At 48.3% G+C, this 13,968-nt stretch overlaps 1 protein-coding gene across 3 annotated transcripts in view; it reads right to left on the bottom strand.

The window, feature by feature from the left end:
* The window catches only part of GSPT1 (G1 to S phase transition 1), a 38,703-nt gene extending 33,102 nt beyond the window's left edge, over positions 1-5,601 (bottom strand). Inside the window, exon 1 of one of the 3 annotated variants that reach the window (XM_042921235.1) lies at positions 5,494-5,601. Coding sequence is in view for 1 of the 3 variants with exons in the window: in XM_042921233.1 (XP_042777167.1) it covers positions 4,045-4,405 (361 nt within the window). In the remaining 2 variants the exon portion in view is untranslated. Of the gene's footprint in view, positions 1-4,044; positions 4,674-4,717; positions 4,820-5,493 lie in introns of those variants that run through there. The other 2 variants (XM_042921234.1, XM_042921233.1) reach the window with 2 other exon arrangements.
* Between the last annotated feature and the right edge of the window lie 8,367 nt (positions 5,602-13,968).

Genomic DNA, 13,968 nt, shown 5'->3' with positions numbered 1-13,968 from the left:
AAAAAAAAAAAAAAAGAAAAGAAAATCCTTCCCCTACAAAAAGATACTCAGTGGGGTGCCCGGGTGGCTCAGGCGGTTAAGCGTCTGACTTCGGTTCAGGTCATGATCTCCCACTCTGAGTTCGAGACCCCCGTCGGGCTCTGTGCTGACAGCTCAGAGCCTGGAGCCTGCTTCGGATTCTGTCTTCCACTCTCTGTGCCCCTCCCCCACGCATGCTCTGTCTCTCTCACTCTCAAAAATGAATAAATGTTAAAAAAAAAAAAAAAGAAAAAAGAAACTGAGTGAAACCCAAACACTACAAAATAGAACATTTCTCTTTAAAATTCCAGTTCCACGACACAACCTGCAACATCTTGGAGACAATTCCTCCTCTGAGGGCCTACTGAGGACTGCTGGTTTTGTTCCACACTGTTTTTACTGGCAGTTTTGAGAGGTGCTGAGGACGGGTAGGTGGAAAGAATACTACCCCCCCTATTTTAGAAGCTCTGGCCCCTCTAAAAGGTCCTAGTGCCATGTATGGTCTGAATACCTGTGCCCCCCCCCCCCCCCCAAGCAAATTCCTATGCTGAACTCCCAGTGCCCAATGTGATAGAATTAGGTGGGGCCTTTGGGATGCCCGAGAGGTCAAGAGGGTGGAGCCCTCATAAAGGGATTAGTGCTTTTATTTAAAAAAAAAAAAGAAGTCCCAGAGAGCTCTCTTGACCCTTGCGCAGCGTCCACAAATGTCAGCAGTTGGCTATCCAGAAGAGGGCTCTCTGACCAGGCCGGAACCCGGGTCTCGAACTTGAAGCCCGCAGACCTGACACCAACAGACTTCTGCGGCTTCCAGGCCACCCGGTCTGTACTACTTTGTTACAGCAGCCCGAACACACCAAGTAACCCTGATCACCACCGCTGAATCTGTTTGTCATTTAACAAAGAAAAGACCGACCTGGGTGCAAAGCGGAACTGTGAGTACATTCTAAGGGAGAAAAATGTTAGTTTTAATCCAAGTAACCCCCGTCTTCTACATGTTAATTCATTTCAGGGCCTCCACTTTAAAGGGCATCACTTAGCCAATGCACTTACTTGGATCCGTAGGGAATTAAATGAATTTAATGAACTTAAGTGAATTATACTTAATTACACTTAAATGGGTTCCACTTAATGATTCCTTTGGAAACTTGTATTAAATTTTCAAAGAGATCTAACTAAGGTCAGTACTGAATCCCCAGTTCTGACCTGGGACGGCTAGAAACAGGCATACGTATGAATGAGCCTTCCAGAAAGGTGAATGGCACTCTGGGCAAAAGCATCTTCTTCCTCCTGCTCAAGCCACCACTGAAAGTATTTTCAAAAAAAGAGACAAAGGAAGAAAAAATGAACTAGCCTGTTTTTGGGAGAAATGACAGATATCCATTCTACACACATATATTTTACAAGTCAGTCATTCTAGTGCTCTCCCTCTAGACTCTGTCAAGAGTTCTCCTGATATTTAGTCTAAAAACACACCCACCACAAATTTCAGCTATGGCTTAACAACAAAAGAAAACAGGCTTACCCTCCTGACTATTTCCTCACTACAAAAAACTTGCAAATTTTATGGCTCGCACTTTGTAAATTTCAATCCAAGGCCTAGTTTCAACTTTTTTCCTGCTTCTTCCAAGCACAGTTCCCTGCTCTGATGGTGGTCTTTTATGGACCTGAATGGGCTGGAATATGTAATCCAACAGTCCCACAGAAGTATGGACCTCAGTTTAGAAAAACCATTCTTGGAGCGCCTGGGTGGCTCAGTAGGTTGAGCGTCTGACTTCAGCACAGGTCACGATCTTGTCCATGAGTTCGAGTCCCGCATCTGGCTCTGTGCTGACAGTTCAGAGCCTGGAACCTGCTTCGGATTCTGGGTCTCCCTCTCTCTCTGCCCCTCCCCCGCTCATGCTCTCTCACGGTCTCAAAAATAAACATTAAAACAAATTATTAAAAAAAAATCCATTCTTTTCTAAACTGACGTCCTATGGAAGATTATGTTTTGACATTAATGGGCATTTTGTAGAAGCAGCTGGTAAAGTCAGTAACACCAAAATAGGTTTCTGATTAAAAAAAAAAGAAAAAACTGACCACAACGTAGGGAGTTTTCCACCAACTTCCCCACACACTTTTACATCTCCAACTTCTAGCAGTGCCACAGAGAAAGGGTTAAGGGTAAGGCTGAAAGTGGCAACTACCAGGAAGAGAAAAGACAGTCCCCAGCATGAGAGGTCACTCAACAATAACCATCATTACTGACCACTGCTCAAGGATGCCTGTCCTCTGACGGCTGACGACTACATAGTCTGGAAAAGGAGCGCTAGGGGAAGCCAAAGTGCTGGTGGTGGCTCCAGAGGGAGGAGAGAGGGCCAGAAAGAGAAAATGGATGGATAAAAACAATCTGCACGGTAAAGTATGCGGAAACAAATACGGAGCTGGTAATTAACTAGTTTAGGCAGCCAAAATGGCTTGGTCTAAGCAACAAAATAAAATGAAATGAAGATAATAGTAATAACAAATAGTAATAATGGCTGAATTCCCTTATTCCAAAGGAAAACATCAACCACTCACACAAATAAATAGCAGTCAATGAAGCAACCCAAATCCAAACTGCATGCTCACACACACACTTTGTGAAAGTATTTCTCCAAACTTTCTGCTTCGAAAGACAAAACTATAGCGAAAGCTGCTGAAAAAACTAACTTCCGAGAGCACTTTTATGATGTCCACTTACCTACCACATGCCACAACACAGAACTCTAAAGAGAAATCAACAACCTACTCTCACTGGCAAATTGCAGGGAACCTGGAAGACCCAGTTCCCAACACCCTGGTTAAAGAACTGGAAGGACAATGCACCTTTTCCTTTCTCTCTCTCTTCCAACAGATACGGACAGTTCCTAAAGTAAGCGCCTTTATACGGTACGCACAGAGTTCACGCATTTCACGTTGCTATACAATCAGCTTCTGAAAGCATGCTGCCACTGAAGCAGAATACAGGAAGATTTTAAAGACCCGACTCAACTTGAAACCACAGAAACAATGTCTACTAGCAACGATGAAAACGGCACATGACAACTATTCCGTTCTAACAAAAGCTCAAGTGTATGAACAGATTCGTTACTGACACGTGAACAGAGAGAAAGAGCGAGTTACACCTAGCAGCCTGAATAAGGTATCCGATCGTAACGCAACGAACATTCTAAACGTGTCACTAAAGAGGAAAGTCCGAGCCCCGCTTTGAGAAAAAGGCCACACCAATCAACGCAGTTGCCCAACACACGAAGGCTTAAGGGAGGAACTCTAACTTTGTGACACTTTGTGAACTTTACAGGCTTACAAATGCTGAGGGTGAAAAAGATCTTTGTATTGATAGCCAACAGTTTCTGCCGGATCACAAGACTGCAATGCATCTTGGGATTCCTTCAGGACGGTTCCGTGTCACAGATATTTAAAACGTAATTACTGTCTCAATAATAGAAACTGCAGCAAGAGACGCTCTCTCGCCTCGCCCTAAGGTGAAGCGAGAACTCGAGCATTCGCCCTCCCCAGCTCCTCGGATCTCTCAACGCCCCCCCGACCCACTCCTGGCCCCATCTGTCCTCACTTCTAGGCCTCGTGGCACTGACCGGCCGCGGCCCCCCCCCCCCACTCCGTCCCATACGGTCCCCACTCCCAGCGGGTGACTGCGGCCCCCCGAGGGAGGGGCGGCCCCCGGTCCCGCCGGTGTCCCCCCCGCACGCCGCCCCCGCCCCGCCCGGCTCTCCGCCGCGCCCGGCCCGCGCAGGCCGCCTCCCGGGCCACGGGCCGCCCCACCCAGGGCTGCTCTCGCCCCGGCGCCGCTGTCAGCGCCCCACGTGCCGCCGGGCCCCGCGGGACGCGCCGCCCGAGCCCACCCCACCCCACCCCCGTCCCCATCCCTGGCGGAGGGGGGGGCCCTCCGGACCCAGGCCGGCTGCTCCCGCCCCCGCAGCCCGGCTCCCCCCCGCCCCCCCCCCCCCGCACCCCGCGGCTGCCCCGCGCGTCCCGGCCCTTTACCCGGAGGACCTCCAGCGCCGCTGCCGGCTCCGTGGTTGGGGGCGGCGGCGCCAGCTGGGGACAGCGGCTGCTGGGTCGGGCCCCGCAGGAAGGACGGCACGAACTCGGCAGCGTGGACGTTGGGCACGAAGGGCTTGGCGTTGACGTTGAGTTGCCGGCTGAAGGCCGCGCTGAGGTGCTCACGCTGGGCCTCGGTCGCCGCCGCCGCCGCCAAGGGGCCGCCGGCGCCACCGCACGGGCCCGGCCCGGGGGCTTCCATGTCCGCTTGGTCCCAGCAGTCGGGCGCCGAGTCGCTGCTGCTGCTGCCGCTGCTGCTCCCGCCGCCGCCGCCGCCGCCGCCGCCACCACTGCCCGGATCCATGATCGGGGGGGCCGTGTGTGTGGTGAAGAGAGGGCGGGAAATGGAGGCGGGGGCGACGGGCCGGGCAGGAGCAGGCCGCGCTGACCCGGCGAAGCGACGAGGCAGAGGGGCCGGGGGCTAGCGACACAGTCCCCGGCGTCGTCGCGGCGAAGGCTCCGGTCGCAACTCCGCACTCGCGACGACAACGGCGGCACCAGCTCAACCCTCCTCGTGTGTGCGAGCGGATCTCCTCCCACCCAACCCCAACCACCTCGGACCGCCTCAGCTCCGGCCCCACGCCGGCGCGGATTGACCCCTCCCCGCCACCCGTACCTTCGCCTCGGTAGTTCCTGGCCCTGTCCGTCCCCGTTTCTGGCTATGAACCACGGCTGCAGACGGAACTACGAGTTCCGGCAGCGCCCGCGCGACCCCGCTGCGGTTTTCCCGTGGGCCGATGGGAGTGGGAGTTCGGGGCTCCGGAGCAACCGGAAGCGACTCCGGCTCCCGGCAGGCAGCGCGGGGAGGCGGAGGTCTGGTCGCAGCCCCGCGGCCCCACCTGTCACCGGGTGGGGGTAGGGGTGAGGGCGAGTCCTTGCCTGACTCTTCAGCCGCGGGGTTGGTCCACGCTGCCCTGTGGGGCACAGGCTGCGGGGAAACGGATAACAGTTCTAACGCGCAAAGCAAAGCTCTCGGCTCCTGGAATCCCCTCCTTCTCGCATCACCGGTTTCTGCGTTCACTGCCTCCCCAAGTCTCCCTACCTTCTGCTCTTTCTTTCCACCTTCCTTCTCCCCGCCCCCAGCCAGAATCTGCCCTACATTTCGAAGCCGACGCTGCGCGTCTTGCGTTTTATGTATTCATTTGGTGGAAGAGAATAAAACCGTGAGACAGTACAACTTGAACTGCAATGGGGCTCGTAAAGCGCTCGGGCCCAGCCTCTGCCCCGGCAGAGGGGATTATTAACTGGAAACTTTGAATGACTCACCGTCTGTTTGACTAGTCATTTAAAGCCTTCACCCAAACTTTTCCATCCCTCCCCTCCTCCCGGCCAAGGGTTTTGCAAATCAAACAGAGGATTGCCATATTCCATGTTGTATCCAGTTGTACCCACCTAGTTAAGATTTTTTCCGGTGCGTCCAGCTTCTTTATGCACCATTAGGTGAAGTGGTTTTCTTCTGAATGATGGGATTTGCTCCAGTATTCCGTAGTGCTTTATTGACTGCCTCTCACTCACCCGGACACTGTGCGTTTAGGTAAACACGGAGGAGGGGAGAAGCAAACCCTTAGGTCAATTACATGAAGTCGGAAAATAATGTTGTTCTGAGTACCTGTTAATTTCCTGTAATTCACCCACGTGGAACCCAAGACTATGGCGGGGGGGAACCTATTGTTGATATTTTTCTCGGAGGAGTCTAGACAGCTTGCAACTAATCTGCCAAAAATTACAGAGTAAAGGCGTAGACGCACACAGAATAGATGATTCTTAACAACCTTAAGGTCCCAAATCTAGATCTAGATATGAATTTAAAATTTAAATATCTGTACCTTAAAGATAAAAGAGGATCCAGCCTAATGAGACAGCTCAAAAACAAACCTGTCAGTTACCTTTCAAAACAAATCCTATGCTAAAGTGGTTTGAAATTGTGTTTAATATTAAACTAGCAAATTTTATCAATGCCTTTTTTTTTTCTTTAACTCATAACACTTGGAATATCAACTGCTGTAAATGTAAAGCAACCAGAGACCTCCATTATAACAAGGCTGGCTTTAAGTTTATCTTTAGATCTGTGGTCCATACTGCCTGAAATCTTCTGGACATTGATTTCTTTTTTCCCCCAGGACAGATGATGTAATCCCCTAATTAATACAAAGTTCAGGTTACAGCCTATTAATATAGTTCTCTGAATACCTGTTTGAATCTTTCTTAAGAGCATCCCCCTTCAGGGATACCTGGGTGGCTCAGTTGGTTAAGCCTCGGGGGTCTTATCTGGGCTCAGGTCTCGATCTCACAATTGGCTCCTGAGACCGAGCCCCACCTCAGGCTTTGCGCTGACAGCATTGGGCCTGCTTGGGATTCTCTTTCTCCCTCTCTCTCTGTCCCCTCACCCACTCACACCTCTGTCTCTCTCTCTCAAAAATAAACTTAAAAAAAAAAAAAGCGTGTCCCACTTTAAAGTTGGTATTAAGTGATTGCCCTCAGGTTTACTGAGAAGTTAACAATTGATATAAAAACTCAGACCTTCCTTCATATAAGGGAGACTTGAATTGCTACTGAGTGAGATAAATATTTTTATTTTCTAGTCACAACAAGAAGAAAATAGTGTGTCCAAAATAAAGTGCCTTCTCACTCAAGATTGGCACTCCCTAACCTACTCCTTAAAAAATGTCGACACAAGCGTCTGGCTCAAAGAGTGATCCGGACTGTCCTTCAACCACTTTGTCATTGGACGCTATACTTCACTGTGGACCAGCCACAGGGCACCAGAGGACGGGTCCCTCTTAGGTTAGTTCTTCACGCTAATTAAATTAGCAGCGTCTTTGTGGCTGCGGCTTTTTCTAGAGACAAAGACAAAAACTGCTGAGACCGCAGCTTAGAAAAGCAGTTGATGTCGTTAGCTGCCATGTCCCTGAATAGGATCATCATTGGAAATTCAGGAAAGAATCCACTCCGTTGGTTTTCAGAAGCTTTGACCTGCCAGGGTTGAGGCACTGCTGTAGCGGGCAAGTGGGAGGCTCTTCTTGATAATCGCATGCCCGGTATGATGCGCGGCATAGAAAATGTGCTTAACAACCTCTTTACTTCACGCCATGCTTGTTCAAGGTCTGAGTCGTTCCGGGACAGAGAATTCCCGTCTTCCAACGCAAGCCCCACCAGCTGGCGTTTCTAGTGTTCTCTCTCTGCATTCCTCCTATCCTCCCTTGGTTATTCTGCCTTTAAAATGAATCAGGGTGGGGGCACCTGGGGGGCTCCGTCGATCAGCTCAGGTCATGATCTGACGGTTCGTGGGTTCGAGCCCCACGTCGGACTCTGCACTGACAGTGCAGGGCCTGCTTGGGATTGTCTGTTTCTCTCTCTCTGTGTCCCTCCCCACCTCCTCTCCAAACGAAAGAAATAAATATTTTTAAGTAAAAAAATGCTTTAATAAGTAAAATAAAATAATAAAATAAAATGAATCAGAGTCTTGGGGTGCCTGGGTGATTCAGTCACTTGAGTGTCTGACTCAATTTCGGCTCAGGTCATGATCCCAGGGTTGTGGGATTGAGCCGCCTTGGGATTCTTTCTCTCTCTCTCTCTCCTCTGTCCCTCTCCCCTGCTCGCACTCTTTCTCTCTCTAAAATAAAAATAAAAATAAAAATGGGGCACCGGGGTGGCTCAGTGCATTAAGCATCACAGTCTTGGTTTCCTCTCAGGTCGTGATCTCACGGTTCTGAGATCAAGCCCCTCTTGGGCTCTGCCCCAAGCCCTGAGCTTGCTTAGGATTCTCTCTCTCCCTCTCTCTCTCTCTCTCTGCCCCTCTCCCTTACTCTGTAAATGAATGAATGAATGAATAAATAAATAAATAAACTTAAAAATAAAAACAAATAAAATGAATCAGAATCTCAGCACCTGCACCTTTGAGTTTCCCACCCAGTATGTTGTTTTGTTTCTTTAATCTGAAAGTTTATCCTTCTTTGCTTCCAAACACGAGGCTGATATGAAAACTCACGGCCATCCTAGGGTTTTAGCAGATGGAAACGTGTGCACACAGCTGGACACTTGAGGTGACGTGGGCATCCCGCCAAATGTTTTTTTGCAGAAATACAAACAGGAGGGTAAAAGCCTGTCCTTTCCAGCATTTTTGCAGTAACTCCAAAGCAGGAACAACCTAACTATCCATCAACAGGGAAATTATGATTAAATGAGTGATGGTATATCAATACCGTGGAGTAATACGCAGCTATCAAAAAGAGTGACAGACTAGGTGCCAACGTGGAAATTCACTTCTAGTATATGGTGAAGTAGAGGAACGCTTTGTGTTGTATGTGGAATATATAGTAGATCAGTGTATCTAGTACAATCTATGTCTTTAAAAAATCTAGATTTTTCCTCTCCCTGAAATGTTCTTTCCCCAGATCTTCACCTCTCCAGCTCATTGTCGTTCAGCTCTGAGATGTCCTCTCCTACCCACCCTGGCTCTCCACCAACCCACATCACTCTCTACCCTCATACGCAGTTTTATTTTTTTCAGATGCTTTATCACAATCTGAAATTCTTTATTGGTTCCCATGCTTACTGCCCATCTCCTCCTTCCAGAAAGTTAATTCTGTGACTGTCTTATTTGCGTGACTGTCTTATTTGCTACTGCATTCCTATCACCGACAACAATGCCCGGCATGGAGAAAGTGATCAGTAGACATTTGAGAGAGAAAGAGACATATGTATCTCTTTGTATGTTGTAAACATTTTTAAAAGTGTGGACAGTTACATATTAAACAGCTCATGGAAGGTGTATTTGTGAGGTGGGATTGGATGTGGAAAGGAAAGCAGCTAGAAGAAGAAGAAATTGTAATCTTTTACTTCCGTTTTATGTTTGGGTTTCCCTGTAAGAAGCAAATGGCTTTAAAAAAAATTCTTTTATTGGGGCGCCTGCGTGGCTCAGTGGGTTGGGCTTCTGACTTCGGCTCAGGTCACGATCACACAGCTTGTGAGTTCAAGCTCCAAGTTAGGCTCTGTGCTGACAGCTCAGAGCCTGGAGCCTGCTTCAGATTCTGTGTCTCCCTCTCTGTCTGCCCTTCCCCCACTTGTGCTCAGGTTTCTTTCTCTCCCTCTCTCTCTCTCTCTCTCTCTCTCAAAAATAAACCTTAACAAAAATAAAAAATAAATAAAAAGAAGGCTTTTATAGGCAGGAGGGAGCAGGAACAAGGAAATGATAATAGCAAAAAGGCAGATTGGTTGTGGCAAGGTCCCTTTCCTTGGGCAGATGGCAGGGGTCTGTTAGGCAGAGGACCTCATTAGTGCTGACCCGGTGATTCTTGATTGATTATTAAGATTCCATTTCCAGGAGAGACCAACACTAGAATTAAGACTCATTTTGGTGACATGGGCTTAACATGTGACTCTATGCTTGGGCTGTTGCCTTACTTATAAAAATAACCATCATGTATGGAAAGAGCCCAACTGTCCATTGACAGATGAATAGAGAAGATGGGGTATAGATTTATGATGGAGTATTACTCGGCAATCAAAAAGAATGAAATCTTGCCATTTGCAACTACGTGGATACAACTGGAGGGTATTATGCTAAGGGAAACTGGTCAGAGAAAGACAAATATCATATGATTTCACGCATATGTGGAATTTAAGAGACAAAACTGATGAACATAAGGGAAGGGAAGCAAAAATAATACAAAAATGGGGGGGGGGACAAAATATAAAAGACTCCTAAATACAGAGAACAGGGGCACCTGGGTGGCTCAGTTGGTCAAGCATCCGACTTCAACTCAGGTCATAATCTCACGGTTTGTGGATTCGAGTCCGTTTTGGGCTCTGTGCTGACAGCTCAAAGCCTGGAAACTGCTTCGGATGCTGTGTCTCCCGCTCTCCCTGCCCCTTCCCCACTCATACTCTGTCTCTCAGTCTCTCAAAAATAAATAAATGTTAAAAACAATTTTTTTTAAATACAGAGAACAAACTGAGGGTTGCTGAAGGGGTTGTGGGCAGGGGGATGGGCTACATGGGTGAGGGGCATTAAGGAGGACACTTGTTGGGATGAGCACTGGGTGTTACACGTAGGCGATTACTCAGTGGAATCTACCCCTGAAATCATTACTGCGGTATCAGCTAACTAACTTGGATGTAAACTTAAAAATTAATTAATTAGTTTAAAAAGTGAAGAATAAAAATAAAAAAATTTAAAAAAGCATGTGACTCTTGATTTCGGCTCAGGTTACGGTCTGGAGGTCGGTGTTATCAAGCCCCTGATTGGCCTCTTCGCTGACAGGGCAAAGCCTGCCTGGGGTTCTCTCTTTCTCTCCCCCTCTCTCTGCCCTTCCCCCGCTCCCACTCACACGTGCTCTAAACAAACAAACAAACAAACAAACATTTTTAAAAATACATAAAAAGAAAAAGAAACCCTAAGATAGGACTTTCTTGTTATTTCATTGGCTCAGGAGCTTAATGACATCAGGGGCCCCTACCTTTCCATCTGTCTGCTGGCCTGGGTGTTGGCTTCCTCTCCAGTCTGGTCCCAAGACAGCTGCAGAGTCCCAGAGGCCAAGTCCAGAGAAACAGTAGAGAGCATCTCGACTGATATCTTCCTTCCAAGAATGAGAACTTTCCCCAGAAGCCCTCTAGGAGGTATCTCCTCCCATGTCATTGGCAGGAATTGGGGCAGATACCCATTCTTGAAAAGGACATCTCTTTTTACCGTGGTGAAATACACACACAAAAATACTAAGATTTACCACTTTCACCATTGTAAGTGGATACTTCAGTGGCATTAAGTACATTTCACATTGTCAGAGCGTCTGGGTGGCTCAGTCAGTTGAGAGCCTGGCTCAGGTCGTGATCTCATGGTCTTGAGATCGAGCCGCACATTGGGCTCCGCACTAAGCGTGGAGCCTGCTTGGGATTCTCTCTCTTTCTGTCTCTGTCTCTCTCTCTCTCTGCCTCTCCCCGCCCCCCTCAAAATAAAGAAATAAACATTAAAAAAGTGTATTTCACATTGTTGTGCATCCACCACCACCATCCAGACCTTTTTCATTTTTCCAACCTCAAATTCCATCCCTACTAAACACCAACTCCCCGTTCTCCTCTCCCCCGTTCCTGGTAACCACCATTCTGCTTCCTGTTTCCATGCAGGTGCCTCGTATAAGTGGAATCCTACAGTGAGAAGCATTGTATTATTTAGCATAATATCCTCAAGGTTCATCCCTGTTGTCAAAATTGTCTTCCTTTTTAGCGGTGAATAATATTCTGGTGTGTGTGTGTGTGTGTGTGTGTGTGTATTTTGTTCATTCATCTATCGGTGGATGCTTGGGTTTCTTCCACATTTTGGCTATTGGTATGAGTGGACAAACACCTGCTCAAGTCTCTGCTTCTGCTTCTTTCAGGTATATGCCTACAAGTAGAATTGCCGAATCATCGGGCAATTCTACGTTTCATTTTCTGAGGAACCTCCATACTGTTTTCCACAAGGCTACACCATTTTGCATTCTTACCAGCAGGGGCACAAGAGTTCCAATTTCTCCCCCTGCTCACCAGCGTGCATTACTTCCCGTTTTGTTTGTTGTAATCATAGCCATCCTAGTGAGTGTGAAATTTTATCTCACAATTGGGGTTTGCACTGTTGGTTGCACGTTAAAATCACCTGGGGGAACTTTGAACCTAACCCACCTGGGCACGGAGACATGTTATTCTTTTTCTTTAATTTTTTTAAATGTTTATTTATTTTTGAGAGAGAGAGAGCGAGCATGAGCGGGGGAGGGGAAGAGAGAGAGGGAGACACAGAATCTGAAGCAGGCTCCAGGCTCTGAGCTGTCAGCACAGAGCCTGACGTGGGGCTCGAACTCACAAGCTGTGAGATCATGACCTGACCTGAAGTTGGAGGCTCAACTGACTGAGCCACCCAGGAGACCTGGCATTAATACATTTTAAATATGAGGTCTCTGTGTGAGGCCAAGCTTGAGAACCACTGGTCTAAAGACAAATCATCTAGAAGGAAGGAAGGAAGGAAGGAAGGAAGGAAGGAAGGAAGGAAGGATGTTGGGGAATCAATTACCGCGTGAAATACATCTTGGAATTGAAAGTACAGAGTCCTCAGTTGGGTTTCTAATTCTAAATTATTCATAGAAATTTGGAACCAGGGTAGCACATCAGCCCAGGTAACCATAATGGATATAAAACATGCCGTCTGCTGCGAAATTTCTTCACCCAGCAAACATTTAGTCACCATTGGCAACACAAGCTATGGTAAGTTGACTGGTGCTGCACTTTGGCTAGACTCTCTCCTTTCATGCGGTTTGTTTGTTTGTAACAGCGTTTGGAGATTCCATTCACGTGCCATACAATTCCCCCATTTAGAGCGTACAGCTCAATGGTTTTTTAGTATAGTCACTGTTGCTGTGCAACTGTCCCCAAACATCATGGTGTTTGTTAGTGTTTGAAGCCTGGATTAACGGAAACGCAGTTTGGAATGAAATGACCCAATGGCTGACCTTGAGCAGAAAAAGGGCGGTCAGTCGCAAAATACGTAAGCAATTCTTTACAAAGAAGACCATACCGTGCAAGGCCAGAAAGGTAATGAAGGGGGGGAAGGGCACCTGGGTGGCTCAGGGATTTGAGCACCAGGCTCAGGTCATGATCTCACGGTTCCTGAGTTCAAGCCCCGAGGCAGGCTGGATGCTGTCAGGACAAAGTCCCCTTGGCATCCTCTGTCTCCCTCTCTCTCTCTCTGCCCCTCCCCGCTATTGCTCTCTCCCTCAAAAATAAATAAACATTAAGGGCACCTGGTTGGCTCTGTGGGTTGAGCCTCTGACTTCGGCTCAGGTCGTGATCTCCCAGTTCGTGAGTTCAAGCCCCACATCGGGCTCACTGCTGACAGCGCGGATCCTGCTTCGGAACCTCTGTTCCCCCTCTCTCCCTGCCCTGCCCCCGCTGACACTTTCTCTTTCAAAAATAAGTAAATACACATTAAACACATTTTTAATAAATAAATAAAGATTTTAAATTTGCTGAGGCCAACCTGAGCGCCATGACCTTGAGCCCCAGAGCTCTGTCTAAAGGAGTCAGTCACCCAGCTCCTGTGCCAAATTGGCTTCCTCAACCAGCTCCTCTGGGTTAACCACCTGTCCAATGAAACCGCCACGAAAACCAGTTGTTCTGGTCTCCCCGGGACTCGGAGACGCTTCCACGAGTAAGTTTCCTACATCGAGTTGCAGGCTTCGCTTTCCAAGACCATCCGCCCGGAGGGAATGCTTGTATTCAGAGATCTTAGCCAACATAATCCTGGGTGCCCTCCGTGACTACAGTCCGGGAGATTTAATGATTGCTGACCCCTGCTGGCTTTCCCTGCCAATGGTTTGTCCCCACGAAGCAGAAGGAAGCTACCAGGACCCCCCTGAGACCTGCCTGTTTCCTCAGCCAGCCTGGCCCGGCTCTGCTCCCCGACCTAGCAGAGCTTGGCCGGTAGAAAGGTGTCTAAAAGACAGCAGTCTCCAGGTTCCACGGGCCTATTGATTTACATTTGAAACGGGCTGTCTCGTGGCTAATGATTATCGCATTACATCCCCTTTGTGAATGTAAAAGACCCAGAATGGAGAGCACAGAGAAACTCTGATAATGATCAGTTAACTCAGATGAAAAGTTGATTCATTCAGCAGAAATCAGGGTTCATTATTTCCGAGGGAGTAACAGATTGCTAATTATGTTTTACATCTAAAAGCCTGGCTAATTTCATTCCAGGGTCCCTGGCATGTTTTTACAGACTCCATGTGGGGATGGGGGGGGGGGGGGGGGGGGGGGGGGGGGGGGGAAGGGGATTCATAGGTGGGAAGAGGAAAAACAACTAAAATCAGTAGCTTTAAGCTGCGCAGCTTGCCTATTAAA

Source organism: Panthera leo, chromosome E3 (genome assembly GCF_018350215.1).
Source record: "Panthera leo isolate Ple1 chromosome E3, P.leo_Ple1_pat1.1, whole genome shotgun sequence".
Classification (NCBI taxonomy): domain Eukaryota; kingdom Metazoa; phylum Chordata; class Mammalia; order Carnivora; family Felidae; genus Panthera; species Panthera leo.
This window is presented reverse-complemented; position numbering and strand designations above follow the sequence as displayed.